Raw genomic sequence first — 25636 nt, 5'->3', positions numbered from 1 at the left:
GGGGCTGTGGGAGTACTGTGGGTGAGGGTGTTGTAGGGTACTGAAAGGGGTTGTGGGGGTACTGAGGGTGGGGTTGGGGCCTGTGGGAGTATTGAGGGGCAGGATGGGGGTATTGAGGCGTCCGTTGACGGCAGGGGCGGGGTGGAGGTCCGCGGGGGTATTTGCCGTGGGGGGCAGTGACAGCATGGACTTAGATCTGTGGGTGAATCTGGCTGGTGGGGCTCTTTTTCTTTCAGTTTGGGTGGGGGCACTAAGGGTGGAATGGCGGGGATTAGAGGGCGAATGGAAGCAGCAGGCACAGTTGAGGGGGGCCGTGGTGGGGGTGAGTTGGCAGGTGGGGCCCTTTTCGTCCTCCAGCCCAAGTGGGGGGCAATGAGTGCCAGGGGCCCCAGGAGCAGGAGGAGCCATGAAATTGCTGGGGGAGTGAGTGTCTGTGCCCCCTACCCCTATGTCTCCGGGCACCTCATGATCTAAGCCCGGGTTTTACAAACCATGAGTCGTGACCTACTACTGGGTCCCGGCATGTAAAGTGCTGGGTCGCCTTGCTCTGGTCAACACTGCTGATCGGGACGTTAAAAGTCCTGTTGGCAATGCTGCCCAGCTAAGGCAGGCTAGTGCCTACCTTTTCCGACACGGCGCTGTGCCCCAGAAGTGGCCAGCAGCAGGTCCGGCGTCTAGGCAGGGGGTTCACGGGGCTCTGCGCGCTGCCCCTGCCCTGAGCACTGGCTCAAGCCAATGGGAACTGGGGCAGTGCCTGCAGGCGAGAGCCTCTGCCTAGGAGCCAGACCTGCTGCTGGCCGCTTCCAGGGCACAGCGCAATCCGCTGTGCACCCCGGCTGCGCCGCTGACGGGGAGCTGCCGGAGGTAACAATGTGCTCCAATCCCCTGCCCCAGCCCTGAGCCCCCCAAAACCTGGAACCCCTTCCTGCACCCCAAACCCCTCATCCCTGGCCCCAGCCCAGAGCCTGCATCCCCAGCCCAGAGCCCTGACCCTCTCCCACACCCCAACCTCCTGCCCCAGCCCAGAGCCTCCTCCCCTACCCTGAACCCCTCATTTGTGGCCCCACCCCACAGCCCTCACCCCAACCCTCTGCCCCAGCCCTGAGCCCTTCCCACACCACAAACCCCTCATCCACAGCTGCGTTGGGTCGCAGGCATCAACAATGTTCTTCAACTGGGTCCCTAGAAAAAACTTTGAAAACCACTGATCTAAGCAGGGCTGCCTCCAGACTGCAGAGACACTGCGAGTCTGAGCCCTAATCTCATGGGCTGGGAGTGTCCATAGCACTGTCCCCTTGGGTCCTGGAACACCAGTTTGGGACCCCTGCTTCTCTCTGCAGTCGGAGATGACCCTGCACTCAGACCATGGGGCAGCGAATAAAAGGGGGGCATCTTTCCAAACACAGTTGAACTGCCCCAAATGCTGCAGGCCCATCACTCAAAGACCCCAGTGACCTGGTTCTAATCGGGCCCAGTAATAATTGCCCAGACTCTCTGGGAATCGGGTCATGTTCCTTCAGTGCCTCTGAGAGGGGACATGGTGCTATCTCAGAACCCAGACTCCAAGGATTAATCTCTTGTCTCCAAGATGGTTTTATACTAACGGATATGGATATGTGGCCGGTACTGTCTTTGTGTTTAGTGCCCAAAGACCCGATTTGGGATGGGGCTCCATTGTCCTGGGTGGTGCTGGACAAAAGCTGGCCCCATCCCACGGAGCTTACAGTTTTAGGATTCAAAGTGCACATGTGGATTAATAAACTCAAAAATTGAGATTTCTATTGTATTAGATATGAAGCGTAAGTAATACAATCAGTACAGAGGGCCTCATTTCATAGTACATTAATTTGTTTTACAAAGTGGTCACATTTTCAATATGCTGTATATTTTTGTATACATAAAGGGGACTGATGATTAGGGAAAGATGGCTTGAGTTCTTGGCACCCAGGAGTGAGGCAACTCCTCTTTCTTTTGAATTTAAAGTCAGTTCTTTCATAACTGGAGGGAAAGAGGGAGGGGATTGAACTCCTCACTGCCCTCCCTTTCAACAGCAAGGAATCAGCACATTAACTGGCTATTTCTGCTAAGGTGATCAGTAGTAAAATAATGAATGATGACACTGGGCTTCAGAGTCAAGATCCCATTGGGATAATTTGGACAATTACACCTCTCGGGATATTGTTTGAGGCAGATTCAGGAACACAACACTGGCCCTGTTGCAGCATAGGAAGGGTGGGGAAGAGGGACATGGCTGGAAAGTTACAATTCCCACATAAAAACAACGAGGAGTCCTTGTGGTACCTTAGGGCATGGCTACACTTGCAGATGTAGAGCGCTTTGAGTTAAACCAGCCTTCGGAGAGCGCAGTAGGGAAAGCGCTGCAGTCTGTCCACACTGACAGCTTCAGTGGCCACATTTGTGGCACTTGCAACGGCATTGGGAGTGGTGCATTATGGGCAGCTATCCCAGCATGCAAGTGACTGCAACATGCTTTTCAAATGGGGGGGGAGTGGAGTGTGACAGGGAATGTGTTGTGTGTATGTGGGGAGGGAGAGAGTGGGTTTTTGGGGGGCTGAGAGCATGTCAGCATGCTGTCTTGTAAGTTCAGACAGCAGCAGACCCCCCCCTTCCCCCAGCCCCTCTCTCACACACACAGCATTCCACACTAATGGCTTGCTTTGTCTCAGAGCAGATAAGTAGCCGGCTGTCAGAAACGGAGCTTTCAAAGGGCATATCCGCATTTCTGCAGCGATTCAAAAACAATGACAAGAGTGGCCACTTGACTTAAGGGGATTATGGGACATTTCCAGAGGATGATCAGAGTGCAGTAATGCAACATCTCGTTCACACTGGCACTGCGGCGCTCCAGCTGGGGCACAGCAAATCTTATTCCACTCGCCAAGGTGGAGTACCAGCAGCCCTGTACCGCAGAGTCAGAGCACTCTGTGTGCCTTGCCAGTGTGGACAGGTAGTGAGCTAGTGCGCCCGGGGCTCCTTTATTGCGCTGTAACTCGCAAATGTAGCCAAGCCCTTAGAGACAAATTTATTTGGGCATAAGCTTTCATGGGCTAAAACCCACTTCATCAGATGCATGGAGTGAAAAATACAGTAAGCAATTTGTTGCCAGCTATGTCCGCATATCTATTCAAGGGACACCATCATAGGATCTAACCACATCAGCCAGATCATCAGGGGCTCGTTCACCTGCACATCTACCAATGTGATATAAGCCATCATGTGCCAGCAATGCCTCTTTGCCATGTACATTGGCCAAACTAGGTAGTCTCTACACAAAAGAATAAATGGATACAAATCAGACATCAAGAATTGTAACATTCAAAAACCAGTAGGAGAGCACTTCAGTCTCTCTGGACATTCAATAACAGACTTAATTGTTCAACAAAAAAACTTCAAAAACAGACTTAACGAGAAACTGCAGAACTGGAATTAATTTACAAACTGGACACCATCAAATTAGGCCTGAATAAAGACTGGGAGTGGATGGGTCACTATAAAAAGTAATTTTCCCTCTGCTGATACTCACACCTTCTTATCAACTGTTGGAAATAGCCGATGTCCACCTTAATTGCATTGGCCCCATTAAGACTACAAAAGTAATTTTCCCTCTCTTGATATTCACCCCTTCTTGTCAACTGTTGAGAACAGACCACTTCTACCTTAACTGAATTGGCCTCGTTAACACTCACCCCCCACTTGGTAAGGCAACTCGCATTTTTTCATGTGCTGTGTGTGTGTGTTGTATATGTATATATATAATAGAATATACAGCTTACTGTATTTTTCACTCCATGCATCTGATGAAGTGGGTTTTAGCCCACGAAAGCTTATGCCCAAATAAATTTGTTAGTCTCTAAGGTGCCACAAGGACTCCTTGTTGTTTCTGCTGATACAGACTAACACGGCTATCCCTCTGAAAGCAAGTCTCACACAATAAGCCTTGAAAGCATTAAGCTGGGGCTGCTAGAGCACAGGGCCCAGATGTGCAAACTGAAAGCAGTATTACAGCAAACATTCGTACCTCACCTACACTGAACCGCTCAGCATGTACTCACCATCACCTGTCTCTCCACCCTTGTGAATGCCCAGTGGCTTCATACTGATGTGAGTGAGGTCTGGCATCAGGTCCCCGTCTCAGTGTGAGAGATGTTCAGGGGAAACACAGCAAACGGGGGAGTGCTGCTGGAGAGTGATCTGGATTGGTAACTCAGTAGAAATGCAAAAAGAACAGGAGGACTTGTGGCACCTTATAGGCTAACAAATTTATTTGAGCATAAGCTTTTGTGAGCTACAGCTCACTTCATCGTTAGTCTCTAAGGTGCCACAAGTACTCCTTTTCTTTTTGCGAATACAGACTAACACGGCTGCTACTCTGAAACCTATCAGTAGAAATGAGGAATCAAAATTTGCATTTGCAAACTAAGGCTGCTTGTTGGCTGGTCAGAAGGAAGAAGGAGATGTTGACTGCAAGGCACCCGGGGTGGGGAGAGCTGAGTGGAACAATGGGGGTGCTGGAAGGGAGGTAGCTTTGATGGATAAGGGGCACTGAAGAGCAGAGCTCGGGTGTTGAATGATTAAGCTGTTCTTTCCTTGCTCTTAGTGGTTTGGGCTGTGCCTTTTCTGGGGGAAAGGGGCTCTATGCTTTCTGGATAGTGGGGTGGGCAGGCCAGACTGTCTTCAGGAGGAGATTGTGCAGAGCCTGAATGCTCTGATGAAAGCACTTTGTGCTCCTGGCCCTGTTCTGCCTTTGGAGACTCACTTTTTTCCAGACCCCCAGCTCCCCTGTGTGCAGATGAAAGTGGAACAGTTGGTGGTAGCAGGAGCACGTTGCTAAGATACAGGAACCTGTGAAATCTCAGCAGCCTCCCCTGCCTGGAGAGCTGCAGAGTGGGAAGAGCTAGAGTAGTCTAGCAAGTGGGGCCTGAGCCAGAATGAGACCAGCCCCACAGTGATGGCTGGAGACCTCACACACATGCACCCTGATACTCCAGTGGGATGGGCTTCCCTGATCCATAACCACGCAGGTGGGGACCACACATAAAGCTGAAGGGGCAAAAGGATCTTAATGTGGGACATAGTCACTGAGCCAGCCTGACCTGGGGAATGCCAGCCCAGCCATGTATGTGGAGCTGGGGGGAAGGGAGGTGCTAGCCTGGCCCCATTTATTTAGTTTTCACTTACAATTGAATCCTCCCCTTTCTAACTAGCAGTTTCTTGCCCTACTTTTTGAATCAAGGTCACTTGCTTCAGCTAGTGAAAGATGCTGCAGGAGACAGTGACTGAGAGGGTTCCCTGGGAAGGCTTACACTGTCCAGATTGTACAGAGCACAGAAGCAAGCTGTTCTCCCACTGATTCATGCCTGCCATGCACTCAGAGCAGTCTCCTTGTTAATGTGCCTTCTGTCCGTTGTACCTGCTGAGAGGCAGGGACCTGGATCCTTGGGCTGTGGGCCATGTAGGCCCTGTACAGATTGTGTCCAAACAATGCCATATAAAGCTATTACCCTGGACGCCAGTTGATAAGTTTCCACTCATATGCCCCTCTTCTCATGCTTAGACTTTTGCATATTGCACTTTTTCCACTGAAATGTTGCTTGTTTGGGCTTTGCCCAGAGCGGAATGACCCTGGAAAGTTTTAGCAAAATCTTGGGGGAATGAAAAGTGCATGGAAGGCAAAAAGTAGGTCAAGAAACAAAAATGTGCTCCTGTTGCTTTAATCGCACTTTTGCCCATGGGAAGCTGTGATCGTGGCTAGTAATGCCTTAGTGTGGTCTCCAAGGTGTACATTAATGTATGTGGCCCTGTCTCACCCGTCGCCAGCTGTGTTCCATATTCACCGTCCAGTCGTTTTCCTATCAAGATAGTGCCTCCACCAGTGATTACACTCTTATTGTGTTTGTACAGCACTCGGCACAATGGGCACCAATTCTGGCTGGGGCTGCTGAGTGTTACGGTAATGCAGAAAATCATTTACAAGATGATAGCAAAAAGAACAGGAGGACTTGTGGCACCTTAGAGACTAACCAATTTATTTGAGCATGAGCTTTCGTGAGCTACAGCTCACTTCATCGGATACATACCGTGGAAACTGCAGAAGGCATTATATACACACAGAGACCATGAAACAATACCTCCTCCCGCCCCACTGTCCTGCTGGTAATAGCTTATCTAAAGTGATCATCAAGTTGGGCCATTTCCAGCACAAATCCAGGTTTTCTCACCCTCCGCCCCCCCCCCCCCACAAACTCACTCTCCTGCTGGTAATAGCCCATCCAAAGTGACCACTCTCTTCACAATGTGTATGATAATCAAGGTGGGCCATTTCCTGCACAAATCCAGGTTCTCTCACTCCCTCACCCCCCTCCAAAAACCATACACACAAACTCACTCTCCTGCTGGTAATAGCTTATCTAAAGTGATCATCAAGTTGGGCCATTTCCAGCACAAATCCAGGCAGGAGAGTGAGTTTGTGGGGGCGGGATTTGTGCTGGAAATGGCCCATCTTGATTATCATGCACATTGTAGGGAGAGTGGTCACTTTGGATAAGCTATTACCAGCAGGAGAGTGAGTTTGTGTGTATGGTTTTTGGAGGGCGGTGAGGGAGTGAGAGAACCTGGATTTGTGCTGGAAATGGCCCACCTTGATTATCATACACATTGTGAAGAGAGTGGTCACTTTGGATGGGCTATTACCAGCAGGAGAGTGAGTTTGTGGTGGTGGGGGGGGGGGCAGCGGAGGGTGAGAAAACCTGGATTTGTGCTGGAAATGGCCCAACTTGATGATCACTTTAGATAAGCTATTACCAGCAGGAGAGTGGGGTGGGAAGAGGTATTGTTTCATGGTCTCTGTGTGTATATAATGTCTTCTGCAGTTTCCACGGTATGCATCCGATGAAGTGAGCTGTAGCTCACGAAAGCTCATGCTCAAATAAATTGGTTAGTCTCTAAGGTGCCACAAGTACTCCTTTTCTTTTTGCGAATACAGACTAACACTGCTGTTACTCTGAAAGATGATAGCAGAAAATCTGATTGTCAGACAAGAGTGATTAAAGCAATAGGAGCATATTTTGGTTTATTTAGATCTCCACAAGTCTCCTGACCATGTGCTCCCTACGCACATGTAGAATTAATTCAATTACAAATATTACAGAAAAAAATGAAGATTATAAACTTTCTTATGCAATTAATCCACTTGGATTATAATACCCTCAATAGCAAGCTGTTTTGGAGCCTGTTCGTCCACCAGGAGAGACTATGAATAAGATTATTGCTAACTTCAAACCAAGTGGGGCTCAAATCTAACCCAGTGATTTAGGAGCAGCATAGATCTGAGTGCTGGTGGAATATTCTGCCCGCCATGAGTGCTGCATCCAGCACTAGCTGGAATTTCCAAATGCTACCCCATGTAGAGTGTGCTGCTGTGATCCAGGCTCAAGTTTGCATTGGTCTAGTTAACTGGACGGATTACTTTTCCTTCTGAGGGCATGAATCACCTCTAGCTAAGCACGGTTAGAAAAAGTGCTGTTGGCCGGGCTGCTGCCTGGACTCCAGAAGCAGCTGGGGAGCCAACAAGTTCCGGAGCTGGGAGCCTGTGCAATGAATGGCAGGGAGCACAAGGGGGCCAAAAGAGCCGTTTCTGCCACTTGCTTCCTTCCTCTCTCCCTCCAGCCTGCATGTGATGCCTCAGTGCTGTCTGGGCTGAGTCTCAGGCAGGTCCCAGTCTGCGAGGCCCTGGCTAAATTGTTTAATCAGTTTAGGCAAGAGCTCTCTAGAGCTGGGTCTTATCAGCATCCTTAAGGTGCTGCATCTTGTATCTCCTCACTCATGGCTCCAGAGACACCTTGACAAGAGAGCTGGCAGAGTAGAGGCCCACAAGCGCTCAATTGCCAGTGCTCAGAATGAGAGGAATGAACCCTTCTAGCCCTGCAAGGATCTCTTTGGGGCCTGTCCCTATTGAGTGCATTAGGAGCTCTTACCCACACAAAATTCTCTGTTACACACACTCTCGGGCACCCACCTTTACCCATCCGTGTGCTCAAGGTATAAGGCACCCAGCTCTACCCTAAATTTGTTACCCGCACACTCTAGGACACCCCACCTCTACCTAGTTCCTAGGGATCAAGGCATAACCTGATTGATTTAGGCACCCCCACCTTTTCCCAGTTCATAGGGGTCCAGGCCATCCATACCCAATTGCTAGGGCTCAAGGCATAATCTATGGCGGGTTTATGGGGTCTTTTACCAGTGAAAGAGCTTTACACAGTAATATCCTTAACCTCTATCACCAAAACAGAATGCACACACTAAGCATACCATGCTCACCACTCCCAATAAGGCAGGTGAACTTCTCTTGATGGCCAGTTAGGATCAGGTCATCTGGGGACTCCAGCTTCTGTACAGTGTGACTGACAGGGTATTGAGGTCTGACAACTCTGATCTTGGGGTATGTCCTGGAGTTGGTTCCAAAGAACTTCCTTTTGGACCTCTTTTTATACAGTGAAACTTGAGTCTTGCTTAGCTGTACCTTAATCAATCATTTTACTAAAATATTACTAAACAATTTTCTAGCCAATCCTAACATATTGTAAAACAATTCTTTAGCCAATCATGTCCCACCACCCTAGCTGATTTACATCTTAAAAAGTTAGTTATGCAGCAGACAAACAATCAAAGAACTAGACAGAGACCATATAGATAAACAATAGAGAAATGGGGACCATAAAGACAAAACAATAAAGTAGGATTTTCACAACTGCAACTTGTTGACCAATTGATTTCTTGCCACAGAGAATGCTATTAAACAAAGTTTTCTTTAACCATCTTAAGAACTGTTTCTTTATCTGGTGATGGGCAGTATTAGGACAGGATTGCCTTCTTAACAGCCCAATATTACATTGTTTTAATGTAATGTAGATGGAATGTGAGGATGTGACTCTCTGCTTCTTGGCTCATGACTCCTGCTCTCTTAATATGGCTACAGGAAAAAGCCTCATCATTACAGAGTGGGGTTGGGCTCTTGATTATAACCTGCTTAAAAGCATCTGGAATGTGGGCTTTCACACTGTCTGTGGGAAACGCCTTTGTCCAAACCATTTCCAGCACTGAACTGAGCCTCTGACACATGGACTGGGGCCTTCCTGGAAGGGGTGAAATATGGTTCTGAAAAGAGGCTCATCTGCAAGGAGAGGGAAGACCCTGCCCTGTGCTGAGGAAATCCATGCCACTCTGATGTTCACAATATTATTAGGAGCCCCAGGCTGACTCACCAATAAGAACAGCCATACTGGGTCAGTGATCCATCTAGCTCTGTACCTTATCTTCTGACTGTGGCCAGTGCCAGATGTTTCAGAGGGTGTGAGAAGAGGGCAACTACAATATTGAATGGTCCATCCTCTGTGATCCATTCCCATTACCCTTTCAAGGGTAAGGCCCTGGCTTCCTGTTTCTTGTCATTTCTATAGTTCCCCTCCCTGTTAACTAACCTAGCTGGTGCTGTTAACAACCATCTTCCACGGATTTTAAACAGCAGGTTCAGAGCCTCAGTTCTCCCTGTTAAGCTACCCATTTGTTTCTATTACTGGCTACTGGACAGAATAGAGATCAATGAGACATTCACATTAAAAGTTCCTTCCATATATCAAATATGATAGTACTTTGACCAATAAATAGGTCTGTCATCTTTAGAGATAGAGAACTTCCATTTATCAAAGATTACTTAGATCCTGTGGGAGCCAAGCTGAAGCTGGAGTGGCACAAATGGAGATTCAAATGTATTCATACCCTATTTCTAAGCCACGTGTCCCACATACTGTAGCTGCAGCATGTGTAATTATGTAACCCATTCCCCATAGCCTCCTGCCATGAGAATGCAAAGCCCTGTGGTTACTTCTTTCTCAAAGAAGCTAGCTGGACGTGCTAGGAAAAATCAGGGGCTGGCCATTGGGAACCTTCCTCATTCTAAACAAACATTCTATGTCTTCAGGAAAAATGGTTGCAGCTCGAAAGGCAGCAGGATGTGGACTTCAACAAAGACTAGTGCCCTTATGTCCCATCTCTCCCCCATGCAGCACCCTAGGTCTGGATGCCCCTTCCCCTCTTCTCCTCCGAGTCCCTCCAAAAACCACCTCTCTTCCACGTACCTGAGTTCTCACCTTTGAGAAGGGCTAACAAAATCTTTGCTCGAGCCATGGTGCTGCCTAGCCTTCATCCCATCCAACTCCTGCTCCGACTGCTTAGCTCTTGAGCTAGTTAGGGTTAGGGTAACCCAGCAGACTTATGATTTCTGGATAACAACAACAGGGACTCTGGTTTTGATTTAACCTAGCTGTGACTGTTTAAAAATTATGCATTGAGCAAGTGCAGTGGAGAACACTATTGAGAACACTATTGTGGGCATGGTGCACCTGTGGCCACTGAGTTAAGGGCCAGTCCTTGGGAATGGGCAGAGGGATGGACCACTTGATGATTACCTGTTCTGTTCATTCCCTCTGAAGTACCTGGCATTGGCCACTGTGGGAAGACAGGATACTGGGCTAGATGGACCTTTGGTCTGACCCAGTATGGCCGTTCTTATGTTCCTGCAAGATGCAGTGCACCCACCGCTCCCAGCAAAGTCAATGGGAGCTGGGAGCACTCAGCACAGCATCTCACAGGATCAGGCTCTATGTAGGCACCAGTTGGGTCAAGGAGCTTACAAGTTCTGCTGGCAAAGCAAATGCCTCCAGAACAAGGAGCTTAGAGCATCATGAGATGGATTATTTTCCCATTTAAAAGCAAAAAGATGAGAAATTAAATGCACCCCCTGGTGCAGGTAGCAGCACTGAGAGGGGGATCTTCAGAAGGAAAAGTGCACACAGATCCATTAACTCTGCTGCAGGACACCTGCTGCAAATAGTAACAAATTGCTGGAGAGAATCAAGCTAGGAACAGTGCATCAGGTACCAGCATGGCAGCTGTTTGTGCATGTAATCACTCACACTAACCCCACTATCTGTGCCCCTGCAGAGCTCCCGGAGAACTGGGCTGACATGCAGGAGCCCCTGCTGGAGGGGATAGGCTTCACACTCAAGTACCTGGGCATGACGCTGGTGGAGAAACCCAAAGGAGAAGACATGGCAGCCAATGCCATCCGCCGGATCATTACTATGGTAAGAGATGCCCCCCAGTGCTGGACTTCAGTGTGTCTGCCTGCCTGGTGAGGGGGGTTGAAGAAAGTCAGTATTTAGGGACTCAGCCCCACAGAAGTAGGGGGAACTGGACTAAGTGATTGTTTCCCAGGCCTTATGCTGCTCTCAGCGCTGCACCTTCTGTTTCCAACATGCTCATGGTCTCACAGCCCATGTGTCCTGCCCTCTGAGTCAAACCTCCAGAGCATCAGATGGCAACTGGCCCCTGTCCACGCAGAGGAGGGGGCCCAGCAGGGGCCTTGCTTTCTGGGGAGGGAGACTCTCAGTTCCACTTGCGTGCAGGGGAGGGAGAGAGTGAGCCCCCCTCTCTGCCTGCCTCTAGCTCCTTTTCTGAGAATCTCAAAGCACTTTCCAGATGGGAAGCTTGATCAGTGACTTAAACCCTGTTACATAGATGGGGAGCTTGAAGTGCAGAGAGGGGAAGGGATCTGCCCAGGGTCATGCAGTATGGCAGAGGCATGAACAGAACCCAGGAGTCCTGGCTCCAAGGGTAGTGCCAGAGCCCCAAGCCCAGCCTTTCCCACTTCCTGTGGTACTGACGTTTGCTAGCTGAAATCCCAGTGCCTGGGATGCTGCAGAGGGTCTGGACTGCTGATTCCAATGGAGAGTGACAGGAGCCAGAATCACGCACTGGGTTTTGGTCAGTGACTAAAGTGCCCCCCATGCATTTCCCCTCTCCCCGCCTCCAGGCTCGCGTGGGAGCCAAGAAATTCCAGAAGGTGATTCTGACTGTCTCTCCGAGGGGCATCTCACTGCAGGACGCTGAGACCAAGGAGATGATAGAGTGTGTCTCCATTTACAGGTGTGTGTAGGGGCAGTGGAACAGAAAAGTAAAAGGTACTAGGCTACTAGGAATAGGGGGCAGGAGGAGGGGCGGGAGGATTTTGTCAGCCAGGAGGTGGTCCTCTGTGCCCTTTGTCAGTGGGAATGTCTTCCCTTCACCTTCCTAGTCAGCAAACAGCCCTCCAGCCCTGTCCCATTGGTGACTCTAGTGCCCTGTCCCAGCCCCAAGCTCAGCTGACTTTTACACTAGGCTGTGGTGTGGGACTTTATGGAACTGTGTGCACCCTGGCAGGCTGCAGTGGGACAGATGCAGGTGGGTGGCCCCACGTGCTGTGCATTGATAAGAGAGAGATGCCAAGCCACACGTGCTTTGGTGGGGATAGGGGTTGGGGGGATGTCCCACACATCATGGGAAGGGGCAGGGTGTGGAAGGTTCTAGGCTTCAGCAGCCTGTGTTGGGGGGCATGGAGAGTGGAGAAAGGTCTGTGTGTTGGGAGGCAGGGATGGCGTGGGTTGTGGGTTGGCAGGGTGTCTGTCGGGCTGGCCAGGGCGGAAGAGGGTTATCTGTGTTGGGGGTGTTGTGGAAGTGGAAGAGGGAGTCTGTGTGTGTCATGGGGTTGGGTGGGTGGGTGTGTCAGGAGTGTCTGTCTGTCCAGGGTGGGGGGCAGAAGGAGGGAGTCTGTGTGTTGAGGGGGCAGAAGTAGGGGAGTTTGTGTGTGTCATTCTTAGGATGGAAAGGCCTCCTCCAAGAGGAAGGTTTTGCAGTGTTTCCTAGGCTGAATCTGGATGCCCCTGGTCTCCCCTGGAAGTTTGTTACATAGCTGGTTCCTCCCCTCTGCGCTTTGTCTCCAGATCCCACATGCTTTGTCCTGGGCTGTGTGATCTGTGCCATCCCACAGCACCAACACTGTCACAGGGGTTCAGAGATTAAATTCAGTCTTTGTAGCTGGGGCTTAATCTAGTAATTGCTCTGAAGATTAGGATGAAGGCCTTAAACTGGCATCGGAAGCTGGCTGGGAGCCTTCCAATAGGAGGAGTGAAGGCAAATAACCTGACTAGTTTTGACAGAGCTTGATAAATTTATGAACTGGAGTTGTCTGATAGCAGGGGACTTGGTGACCCCAGAGGTCCCTTGCAGTCCTATGTCATTTGTTCCTATGGAAGACAGTGCTGGGACTTGAGCACAGGCCTGATATGCTCATAGGGTATGTCTACACAACCTGCAGCAGCGAGCACCCAGCCTGGGTCGACACACTTGTGTTAGCTGGGGCTCGCGCTAGTGCTCTAAGAATAGCTAGAATTGCAGCACTTTGAAGTTGCGGCTCAGGCTGGAACTTGGGCTCTGAAGCTCACCCTCCTCCTTAGCCTTCAGAGTCTGAGCCGCAAAGTGCTACCTACTCAGCTATTTTTAGAGCACTGGCATGAGCCCCACTAGGCCAGATCTGTCAGCCCCGGCTAGAGGGCACTGCCATGGGCTGTGTAGACATAACGTAAGTGGCCTGGGCCATGGAGAAGGCAGCCAGCCATGCACCGACTGGAGCCTGTGCATCATCGTCACATTCAGCTTCAGACAAAGTGAATTGCAGTTATCCAGCCTGGTGGTGATCAATGCGTGGATCACTGTGGCCAGGTCCTCTTCTGGCAGAAGGATGAGGTTCCCTAGCAAGCTGGAGGTGAAAGGAGGCTACCTGGTTGTCCAGCTCAGTGAGGAGTCCAGCAGGACCCTGAACCTAGATGCATCTTAGAGTAGGGGCTGTCAAGACAACGTCTTGGACAGCTCTTCAAAGTGTTCCCCATTCCACCCACCATCACTTCAGTCTTGCGTGGGTTCAGCTTGAGCCAGCTGCTCTTCCTCTATCTTTAGCTAATATCCTGGACTTGGCACAAGCTGGATTCAGGCCAGGATATAGGATGGGAACTGTTTTAGTGTCACTGATGATGATCTGCTGTGGATGGATGGCAGACTATCCTGAGCAAGACAAAAGTGATGCTGGTGTCAGAGGAAAGTACTGTAAGGAGTTCACAGCCCCAATGCAGTCTCTACTGGTGGCAGGTTCATACCCACAGTTGGTCAGTTCAGTTCAATCTGTAGTCTAGGAGACTCCTGGATTCTTCACGGATGCTGAGCTCTCGCTCAGCAGTCGCTGTAACGCTGTATACCATCTCCATGGCTAGAAGACCCTGCACCGTCCTGGTAGATGATGACGTGCCTCAGTTATACATGCTTCATTCCCCGCCATCTGCATTACAGAATGCAATACACCTGGAGCAGGAGCCTTCAGACCTTAGGGAACTCCAGCTAGCTCAGCCTTCTGCAGCACATCTCCCCAGCAACATGGGTTCCTGCAATCACATCACACCTGTGCACCGCTCCTGACGCTGGCTGCCCATAGAACATGCGGTCAAGTTCACGGTCTTGGTTCTGGGCTTAAATTCATGGTGTAGAGCAGGGTGCAGCCGGAGGAGGCAGGCAGAGAACAGTTTGTAATCCTCCAGGATCTCGGGCAGCCTTTATCCCCCATGCTGGTAGGTCAGGCTATCTGGTCACTCAGGGCAGGAAACATGGTGGGCCAGCACCAAACTACAGCCCCCAACGACTGCGTCGACCCCACCGCTCACACCCAGGGAGCCTGTTGAGTGTTGCTGTGCTGGGCTGCCAGGGCCAGCATGGGGCTGGTAAAAGGGAGCAGCATATCCCCTCCCTGCTTGCCATGGGTGTTGCATGCTGTTACCCCTCCTGACTCATCTCCCATGGGCGTCCCCTGTGTAAGACCCACCAGCAACATATCTGCTTAGCCAGCTCAGTGCTGCCCAAGCCCTCAGGTCCAGGCTGAACCCTGGGCCTCTGGCTGCTACCAAACCTGCCCAGTCACTTGGAGCTAGCACCGTCCTCCTGAATGGCTATCCCTTCTTGCAGGATTTCCTACTGTACCACAGACAAGCTGCAGAACAAGGTGTTTGCCTACGTGGCGCAAAGCCAGCAGAGTGGGGCACTGGAGTGCCATGCCTTCCTCTCACCCAAGAAGAAGATCGTAAGCACCTGCCCTTAGCAAGAAGAGGTCCAGGATGGGTCCAGCAAGTCCCCTCTGCCCAGGAGAGGGAAGGTCCCTCCTTCCCCAGCACCTCCAGGATCTAACCATCTGTCCATGCCATGTTTCAGAGGGTGCCATCCCAACTCTGCTGCCCGATGTCCCTCTCCCAGAAAGAACAGCATTCTTCCCATCACCTGTCACAGATCCACAGGACCTGTGCTATTCCCCCACTTTTAAAGAGTCTCTTGGAGGAACCCCTTTAGTGTGACACATCCCCAAGGAGTCCCACTTGTCTTTCAGGGTTGGCACTGCATCCTCACCACCTCCAAGACTGAGCCCCTGGGCTCCAGCACTCCTGCTTCATGCATTGAGCTCTGTCCAGCAAGTCCAGCTGAGATAGACTCCTACTCAGAGATTTGCCCACATCTCAGGGACTGATACACCCCGGCTAGGCTTTGCAGTGACACCAGGCAGTGTTTTCCAAACAGAGCAGGGTTTATTAGTCACCTGGACACAGCATCAAGAAGTCCTGAAGTTAGCACAGAGAAACAAAGATTAAGCCATAGTCCAGTTGGCCAAGCCAGTGCAATCAGCCAGCCAAGCTGCTATGGACTCCATTTCAGGCTCTCTCTCTCTCTCTTTTCTCAGTCCCAGGTGAGAGGTCGGGGGTCTATGTGGAGGGTAGCATTTAACCCTGACACCTTTCCCTTTGTTCTTGATCTGGGGTGTTGGCTTGGCTTCCCTGCCGAGAGCTGGGCATGGGAAATCTCCTTCCTCTGGAGCTTTGCTGGGTGGGAATGTTCTGGGCAGTGGGGTGTCCCATTGTCTTTTTTTCAATTCTCTGTTGATATGGGGAATTTTAGCAGGTTCCAGCTATTTTCTTAATGACCCAGTCATTGCACCCTGGACAGTGAGGTGATGGTCACTTTCCTGGGTGCAATTTAGACCAGTGAGGGGTTGTCACCATCCGCCCCACAACATTGCGTGCCTTGCAATGCTTTACTCTTGTAGCTTCCAATCGGAGCCACTCACAAACAGCCTGCCGGCATGCAGGTCACACCCTGGGTGTCTGTGTATAGGTGCAGCCCTGGTCCAGCATTTCTGATCCCAGCAGCCTGTCAGCAACACTCCAGTCACATGCTGGCTTCCACCAGCCGTGGTTACTACTTGCAGGGTTATCCCAAAACACTCCCGGTCCCAGATTTTCCCAAAAATGTGTGTTCTGCACTGTCCAGCCCTCTCCTGGCAGTTCAGATATTAAAGGTCCATTGCCCCTGTAAAGGGACAGTATTTAACAATTCACTACTATAACCAGAGTTACCAAACAGTTCAGTTTAAACACAGCAGTGGATTAATTTAGATTAAAACTGAAACAAGGTTGTTTAACTGCAAAGAGAGAGGTTTTAAGTGAGTACAAGTATGAAGGATTAAAGTCAGAAATGGTTACAAGAAAAATAAAGATAAAATGCTTTCTAGTAGCTAAAACTTTATAAGCTAGACATGGTTCAAGGTAAAATCCTTACCACATGTTCCCAGCAACAGGGCTGACCAAATTCTCAGCTCAGGATCTCCTCCCAAAGTCAAAGGGCTGCTTCCTTTGTCATCTTAGGTGAGAGAGAATGAACCTGGGGTGTTTGTGTCCCTCACTTTTATAGTTACCCTTTGAAATGCATTTTCCCGAGGGTAACCCCTAAATAAAGCTCATTCCAGCTGTGAGGACAGAGACATGGAGACTCAAGGTGAAAGAGGTTCCAAGTTGTTGTTTGCTAAAATGCAGACTGATCTGTTCCTGCCCCCCTTTGTTGCCAAAGAATGGCCACTTGACCAGTGATTGCCAATCACCTTTGATGACAGCTGGCTAGAGGCGTCAGCTTGTCCTGTGTCTTTGAGAAAACAGTTTACCCCCGTCCAGACTTGTCTGGTAAACACATTGTAGTTATAATTTCAGCTCATGTTCATAACTCTTAATACAGATTCCGAACATACACTCCACAAGAATATTGATGATCAATCTGTTACTAGTTTTTAAATGATACCTCACAAGACATATTTTGCACAAAGACTATTATAGTATGTGTAGGGTGTGACACACACACACACACACACCTCATGTCTCCTACTCTGCCAAAAGAGCAGTGTTAACCCTTTGTAACCCACTGGGTAGCAAAGCAAAGTACAGGGGGAAACTGAGGCACACACAGGCTCCATAAAAATATTACAGAAAATTCTCACTTCATCCCAGCCCCTCAGCCTTCCCCCTTCCCACCTAAAGAGTCTGCTGTTCCCAGCTGACCTGCACCTTCTATTGGCTAGGCCTTCAACTGCCAGCCCCTGTTGCTCATGTAGTTATGAGCCCTCCAGCCCCTGGTGCTTCTCAGCTGGAGAGGGAGTGGGCGAGAGAGAAGAAGTTCCTGGGAGGAGGGAGTTGGGGTGTGGGACTGGTTTTCCCCCATAGGCCCACCGACTACAGCACCGTCTATTGCTGCCCCCCACCCCAGGAAACTGGCTAGTCCCTTCTGGACTGGCCAGTGCCCTGTGAATTTATGAAAGCAATGAATGCAATATTACCCTGATCCCCATCCCCACAGCCTAGTGATCCCAGGACTCTGTTCTGTTCCTGACACTTCACTATGCTTGTGCCTTTCCCCAGTGCCCTGCAGACCTGATCACTCCTCCCTGGGGAACAGGCACTCTGTGTAGGCTCTGACACACCCCCTCCCTGGAGGACTCTACCTTACTTTCTTTCTCCTCCCTTTCAGCTCTGGGCGTGCTGGACGTTGTGGGTGGTAGGGGTGCTGAAGGAAAAGATGATGGGTTTGTGGCCAAGGGGCATGGGGGAGGTGGGGGCAAGGATGCTGGGGCTTTGTGGCCAAGGGACACTGGCAGGTTAAGGGGTGCTGGCCCTGGGGCACATGGGGCACTTGTAGAGGTTCTGGGTGAGCAGGAGGTTCTGGCGGGAGGGAGTGCTAGTGCAGGAGGGGTGCAGGCAGGCTGCCTCATTATTGATCCCCTTGTTTCTCTTGCATATAGGCCCAAGCTGTGACTCGGACTGTGGCTCAGGCCTTCCAGGTGGCGCTAGATCACTGGGAAGCAGCGCAGGCAGGTAGGAGAGAACTGTCCCCTGACACCTCCCTCGGACCAGCCCAGGACTCCCCTTGGGACTGACCAGGGCTGCTCCCTGCACTTGCTGGGGAAATACACCACAGCATGAAGAGCAGCCTTCTCTGAGCCAGCAAGCCTGGGCCCCTTTCGACCCCCACCTAAGTCCCTGGATCTCTGGCAGTGGCAGTTCCCAGCTTGGCTTTAATCATTTAACACTTCCCCCATCTGCTGACTTTAGATGCAGCTTGAAACCCTGGAGACCCCTGGGAGCCCACATGAAACCTGTCCCTGGGCCTTGGATTCCCAGCCTCCTTCTCCCCTGAGCAGGTTCTAAGGCAGGGGTCGGCAACCTTTCAGAAGTGGTGTGCCAAGTCTTCATTTATTCACTTTAATTTAAGGTTTCGCATGCCAGTTTTTTAGAAGGTCTCTCACAATAAGTCTATATATTATATAACTAAACTATTGTTGTATGTAAAGTAAACAAGGTTTTCAAAATGTTTAAGAAGCTTCATTTAAAATGCTGATCTTACGCCACTGGCCCGCTCAGCCCGCTGCCAGCCTGGGGTTCCATTCACCTAGGCCGGCAGCAGGCTGAGTGGGGCCTGTGGCCAGGACCCCAGCTGGCAAGGGGCCAGCAGCCAGAACCCCAGACCGGCAGCGGGCTGAGCAGGGCTGGTGGCCGGGACCCCAGACCAGCAGTGGGCTGAGTGGCTCAGCCCGCTGCCGTTCTGGTATTCCGTCCTCCAGCTCCTGCCAGCCAGGATCCCGGCTGCTGGCCCCGCTCAGCCCGCTGCCGTTCTGGGATCCCGGCCTGCCCACATAGATCGGATACCTACCTTCCCCCTGGTTCTAGCCCATTCTCTTCCTCTCTCTCTCTCTGAACTGAGCTGAAGGTGGGAGTGCACTGAGCACAGGGCTGGGGGTGAAGGAGCAGGCTGGGGGATGGGGTGTAGGGTCTGGCCAGGAGCTAGAATGAGGGAGGGGGCTCAGGGTTGGGGCAAGAGGTTTGGGTGTGGAGTGCTTACCTGGGCAGCTCCCATTTGGTGCGAGGGGTGCAGGTGGGAATGTGACGGGGGGTGGGGTGCAGGAGCTCCCGTTTGGTTCTCAGGGTGGGGGTGGGAATGTGGGGGGTGCAAGAGTCAGGGCATGGGGGGCTGGGTATATGTGGGGGGTGCAGGAGTCAGGGAAGGGAGCTGGGGGTGTGTGAGGAGGGTGCAGGAGTCAGGGCATGGGGTGTGGGGGGCTGGGTATGCGTAGGGGGGCTGGAGTCAGGGCTGGGGTTGTGGGGGGTTGCAGGGCAGGAGGCTGGGGTGTGGGGGGGGTGCAGGGGTCAGGGCAGAGGGCTGGGGGTATAGGCCAGGGTCGTGGGGGTGCTCCCAGCTCCCTACCCAGAGCGGCTCACGGCAGGGGGCTGGAGGGGATATGCCCTGATTCCACCCCCATTTCCCCAAGGCCCCATCCCCACATCTTCTCCGCCTCCTCCCTGGAGCAGCGAGCGCACTGCGGCTCTGCTTCTCCCCGTCCTGCGCAAGGGCCATCAGCTGATTGGCGGCAGGGAGAGGAGGAGGGGCAGGAACCCCGCATGCTGGGGGAAGAGGCGGGGGAGGGGGGGACCTTGCCTGCCCTGCCGCAGTAGCCAGCAGGACCAAGCTTCTTCACCCTGCCCTCGCGGGGGGCGGGGCAGAGAAGAGCGGGCTGGGGTGGGCAGGATTTTTAATGGCATGCTGCTGCCTGCCAGGGTCCCCCAGCTGCCGGCCCCGCTCAGCCCGCTGCCGGCCTGGGTTTGGCAGCGGGCTGAGCAGGGCCAGCGCCTGGGACCCGGCAGGCAGCAGCGTGCCATTAAAAATCGGCTAGCTTGCCGTCTTTGGCACACGTGCCATAGGTTGCCGACCCCTGTTCTAAGGTATCTTCCTCACCTGCCCCCAGGACTCCCAGGCTCTGTCTCTGTGTCTTTCACCCTGTTTCAGGTTCTGTGCAGAAACAGTCCCACCCTGAGTGTACCCTGGAGAGCAACAGGCCAGGCAGCACAAGTGAGCCAGCTCCGGTCCCCATGGGGAGCACCCCATTCAAACACCACTTTGAGGTACAGTATATCCAGATCATTGCCCCTGTAAGGTGCAGACTGAGTCCTCCTGGGGTAGCGAAGAGTCTGGTCTGCCAATCCCCACCACAGTAGAGAGCATTGCAGCTGGGCCTGGCTCCCCCCAGGTATATCCAGGGCTGGGATTCCGGTCACTGGGCATCAGGGAAGGTCAGAATGCTAGGGAAAAGCAATTCCTCCCCTGCTGTCTCCCCCTGGCTGAGACAGCCCCCCCTCCCCCCTGCTTGGCTTGTGCTGCTGACTCCTGAGCCCTCTCATGTGCTGGACAGAGCCGAGCAGCGTGGCAGGCTCTGGTGCAGGAGGAGGGTGAGCTCTATGCTCTATGAGTCCTTTAACTGACTTTCAGGGATGGGGCAGGACAGGGGTTTGTTGAGCGGTGCTTGCTGTGGAAGCTGTCATGTGAGGCCCTAGCAGGTCCAGGATTGCAGTCAAGCTGGAAGGGCATATTGAGTGGGATTCCTTAGGGATCAGTTTTGGGTCTGGTTCTGGTCAATATTTTCATCAGTGATTTAGATAATGGCATAGAGATTACACTTATAAAGTTTGCGGATGATACCAAGCTGGGAGGGGTTGCAAGTGCTTTGGAGGACAGGATTAAAATTCAAAATGATCTGCACAAACTGGAGAAATGGTCTAAAGTAAATAGGATGAAACTCAATAAGGACAAATACAAAGTACTCCACTTAGGAAGGAACAATCTGCTGCACACATACAAAATGGGAAATGACTGCCCAGAAAGGGATTTGGGGGTCATAGTGGATCACAAGCTAAATATGAGTGAAGAGTGGAACACTGTTGCAAAAAAAGCAAACTTCATTCTGGGATGTATTAGCAGGAGTGTTGGAAGCAAGACAGGAGAATTAATTCTTCTGCTCTATTCTCTGCTGATTAGGCCTCAGCTGGAGTATTGTGTCTAGTTCTGGGTGCTACATTTCAGGAAAGATGTAGACAAATTTGAGAAAGTCCAGAGAAGAGTAACAAAACTGATTAAAGGTCTAGAAAACATGACCTATGAGGGAAAATTGAAAAAAATTGGGTTTGTGTAGTCTGGAGAAGAGAATATTGGGAGGGGACATAACAGTTTTCAAATACATAAAAGGTTGTTCAAGAAGGAGGGAGAAAAATTGTTCTTCTTAACTTCTGAGGATTGGACAAGAAGTAATGGTCTTAAATTGCAGCAAGGGTTTTTTAAGTTGAACATTAGGAAAAACTTCTTAACTCTCAGGGTGATTAAGCACTGGAATAAATTGCCTAGAGAAGTTGTGGAATCTCCATCCTTAGAAATGTTTAAGAGCGGGTTAGACAAACACCTGTCAGGGATGGTCTAGATAATACTTAGACCTTCCATGAGGCCAGGGAACTGGACTAGATGACCTCTTGAGGTCCCTTCTAGTCCTACAATTCTATAATCCTATGAGCACCAGGCCCTGTTGTGCTCTCTGGACAGCCTTATTCTGTGTGTAACGGGCTTCTCTGATGCAAGTCTACTAACTCATGCCCCAGTTCAGACCCCAAGTGCAAGTACTCTGTGGTCTCCTTTGGGCACCAAGAGAGGCAGGGTAGGAATTCTGTGTCCTCTCCCCTCCAAGCACATGGCCTTTCCTTTGTGCCCTAGCCCAGACAATTTCACCACGCACACTTGCAGGCTAAGCTGTGGTTCACAGTGCCAGGACCCTCACAAAAGGCTCTTAAGTAAATTAAGTTGTCATGGGATAAGAGGGAAGATCCTTTCATGGATTTAGAACTGGTTAAAATGTTATACCAATAAAATAAAAACCAGCGGGATCTTATTAAAGGGGAAAAGGCAAAATGCCACATTTACTGTGAATACAGAAAGAATCATAGTGAGCAGTTAGTTATAGCTATAACATTCCATTCAATTTCATATTTATTCACACGTTCATTCATACACACACACACACAGGTTCTGCAAGGTTGTTATCATAGTTACCAGCCTTAGAGTTGCTCATGCCACGCCACTGGCCAGGTGGTCTGGACATGAGGAGGGAGCAGGGCCTTGTCAGATGTTCATCTGATGCTCCTGAAAGTTGGTTTGCAGAATCAGACTCCAAAGTTCTCACTTTCTAGAGTCCATTTTTATAAGAATTTCTTCCTATGCCAGTCTATGGGAATTGCTTCATCATGCTGTTGCTGAATCAATCAGCAGATGGCACATTCCTGATGGCTCCGTGCTGCCAGATGTTATCTTGTTCTTTGGTTCTCCCATTCTTGAGGCTGTTGGGTGGATTCCAGTCTGCCCTCCAGGGGTCCTCTGGTTATTTCCACTTGACGCCTTCTTCAGCCAATGGACACTGGATTCTTAGGCTGGCACCTCCCTGATCACTCAGTTATTATCCACACCAAGCATCCATCCACATACATCCTGTATCTCTATTTTAATCACAATTGTTAACAAAGCGAGATGAATACAACAAAAGGGCGGGAAATCTCTGGGTGCTGTTTCTGTTGTTACAGAGTATTGCTTTGAGTTTCTCTCTGTGTGAGTAGTTGTTGTTACAAAGAATTGCTTTGAGAACAGACTCTGTCTTAGAATGTACTAACACAATTAGCAGCTTGCAAATTTCACACATAGAGGGAGAGAAACAGTACCAAAAACCAAGAGACCTCTTAATTAGTAATACCCTGAAATTTAAACTATGGAGAATCAAACTCATTTGTGATTTTAATACAGAACTTCTTTAATATGATCCAACAAAAAGACAGGGAACAAAGGGTAGGAATAAATGGTAAATTTTCAGAATGGAGAGGGGTAACTAGTGGTGTTCCCCAAGGGTCAGTCCTACGACCAATCCTATTCAACTTATTCATAAATGATCTGGAGAAAGGGGTAAACAGTGAGGTGGCAAAGTTTGCAGATGATACTAAACTGCTCAAGATAGTTAAGACCAAAGCAGACTGTGAAGAACTTCAAAAAGATCTCACAAAACTAAGTGATTGGGCATCAAAATGGCAAATGAAATTTAATGTGGATAAATGTAAAGTAATGCACATTGGAAAAAATAACCCCAACTATACATACAATATGATGGGGGCTAATTTAGCTACAACTAATCAGGAGAAAGATCTTGGAGTCATCGTGGATAGTTCTCTGAAGACATCCACGCAGTGTGCAGCGGCAGTCAAAAAAGCAAACGGGATGTTAGGAATCATTAAAAAAGGGGTAGAGAATAAGATGGAGAATATCTTATTGCCCTTATATAAATCCATGGTATGCCCACATCTTGAATACTGCATACAGATGTGGTCCCCTCATCTCAAAAAAGATAGACTGGCATTAGAAAAGGTTCAGAAAAGGGCAACTAAAATGATTAGGGGTTTGGAACGGGTCCCATATGAGGAGAGATTAAAGAGGCTAGGACTTTTCAGCTTGGAAAAGAGGAGACTAAGGGGGGATAGGATAGAGGTCTATAAAATCATGAGTGGTGTGGAGAAAGTGAATAAGGAAAAGTTATTTACTTGTTCCCATAATATAAGAACTAGGGGTCACCAAACGAAATTAATGGGTAGCAGGTTTAAAACAAATAAAAGGACCTTCTTCTTCGCTCAGCGCACAGTCAACCTGTGGAACTCCTTGCCCGAGGAGGTTGTGAAGACTGGGACTATAATAGGGTTTAAAAAAGAATGGATAAATTCATGGAGGTTGTCCATTAACGGCTATTAGCCAGGATGGGTAAGGAATGGTGTCCCTAGCCTCTGTTTGTCAGAGGGTGGAAATGGATGGCAGGAGAGATATCACTAGATCATTACCTGTTAGGTTCACTCCCTCTGGGGCACATGGCATTGGCCACTGTCAGTAGACAGGATACTGGGCTGGATGGACCCTTCGTCTGACCCAGTATGGCCTTTCTTATGTTCTCACCATGCTGATTCCCAGGAAAAGACAGTGCCCTTTTCAAGTGCAAAGCTTCAGGGGTTTATTGTCCTGTAGCTTAGGGCCGCGCGTGGGAGGTGTGTCCGGGGTATCAGGCCTGCATGTAGGAGGTGTGGCAAGGTCATTGGGGCCATGTTGCTGAGTGGGAGCAATACGCCAGACGGAGTCATCTATTGGGATTGAAGCTTTCCTCTTTCTTGATTTGCCAGGAGGATGATGATGATGAGGAAGACGATGATCTCGATGAAACCTTTTCTGGGTAGGTGACCATAGGATAGCGGGGCCCACCCAAGCCCAGAGCTATCCTGAAGCCTGAGGAGGTGGGGCCATTTCCTGTCTTTAGATGAGATGAGTGCTCCAATTTCTCCTCCCTATGAAGATGTCAGCTGTGCGTCCTGCTCCAGCCTGTTCCAGGAGTGCCGTTAGCTTTACTGGCATAGTCAGATATCAAAGGGGAACTGCATTGAAACAAACATTTGTGGGGAAGAGAGGTTGTCTCTGTGGCTTCGTCTTCCTTTGGAGAAGTCCCTGTGGAGCAGTGCTGAATGCTAACGCCCCAGAGATTCTACTCCTGGGGGAATTCTGCGCCACTGTGCATGCACAGAATTTATGTCCCCCGCAGATTTCTTTGCTTCCCTGCAGAAAAATTACTTTCTGACAGGGAAGCAAAGAGAAGCCACAAGACTGGTCATGTGACCCTCCCCAGCAGTATGTTTCGGGGGCCCAGGGCAGCTGGCAGAGAGGTAAATCATTGTGGGGCAGGAGGCGGGACTGGGGAAGACCCAGCTGGTGGCGCCTACCCTGTGCCAGGTTCAGCTGCTAGTCTCGGCTGGGCTGAGGAGGATTGGACTTCCTCTTCCCTTGCATGGCATCTGGGGCTGGGTCAGACCCACCCCCGATTTCTCCCCAAGCTGAAGGAAGCTCTGCAACCACCCCCCATCGCCCCACTTCCTGCACCCATCACTCCTCAACTGCAGGGGGTGGGATCCCTGTACAGGGAGCTGCTCCCCCATCCACCCAACTGCTGTGCATCCAGACCCCCCTCATACCCAGACCCTCCCACGAAGCTTCACAGCCCTGCACTCAGAACCCATCCCCCCTGCTGATGAGCCCCACTCCCCCTGCACCTGGATCACCCTGACAAGCCACCCACACCCAGATCTGCACCCAACCAAGCCCCAACCAGCTGCATCTGGACCCTCCACTGAGCCCCCTCACACCTTTACTCCCCTGCCAAGCTCTATTCCCCCCACACCCAGACCCCTCCCACTGAGCCCCAACCACCTCCACCTGGACCCCCTGCAAAGTCCCATTACCATTGCACCCAGAACCCCTCACAACAAGCCCCTGTGCATCCAGATCCCTCCCGCACCCAGATCCCGCACTGAGCTGCCCGCACCCAGATTGCCCCACATAGAACCCTCTCAACCCCCACCTGGATCCCCCCACACTAAGCCCCTCCACACTTGTGCCCTGTCTTGCTGAGCCTGCCCGCCCACACCTGGTACCCTGGCACAGAGGG

The 25636-nt window shown here is 50.6% G+C and overlaps 1 protein-coding gene across 1 annotated transcript in view; it reads left to right on the top strand.

The window, feature by feature from the left end:
* LOC140908392 (low density lipoprotein receptor adapter protein 1) overlaps positions 1 to 25636 on the top strand; it is a 31477-nt gene that overhangs the window by 2109 nt on the left and 3732 nt on the right. Inside the window, exons 2-7 of the mRNA XM_073335391.2 lie at positions 11023 to 11165; positions 11894 to 12006; positions 14905 to 15019; positions 18050 to 18122; positions 20089 to 20204; positions 24324 to 24373. Coding sequence (XP_073191492.2) covers positions 11023 to 11165; positions 11894 to 12006; positions 14905 to 15019; positions 18050 to 18122; positions 20089 to 20204; positions 24324 to 24373 — 610 coding nt within the window. The remainder of the gene's footprint in view (positions 1 to 11022; positions 11166 to 11893; positions 12007 to 14904; positions 15020 to 18049; positions 18123 to 20088; positions 20205 to 24323; positions 24374 to 25636) is intronic.

Source organism: Lepidochelys kempii, chromosome 3 (assembly GCF_965140285.1).
Source record: "Lepidochelys kempii isolate rLepKem1 chromosome 3, rLepKem1.hap1, whole genome shotgun sequence".
Taxonomy (NCBI): Eukaryota; Metazoa; Chordata; order Testudines; family Cheloniidae; genus Lepidochelys; species Lepidochelys kempii.
The sequence above is the reverse complement of the archived record's forward strand: the minus strand, read 5'-3'. Positions and strand labels throughout refer to the sequence as shown.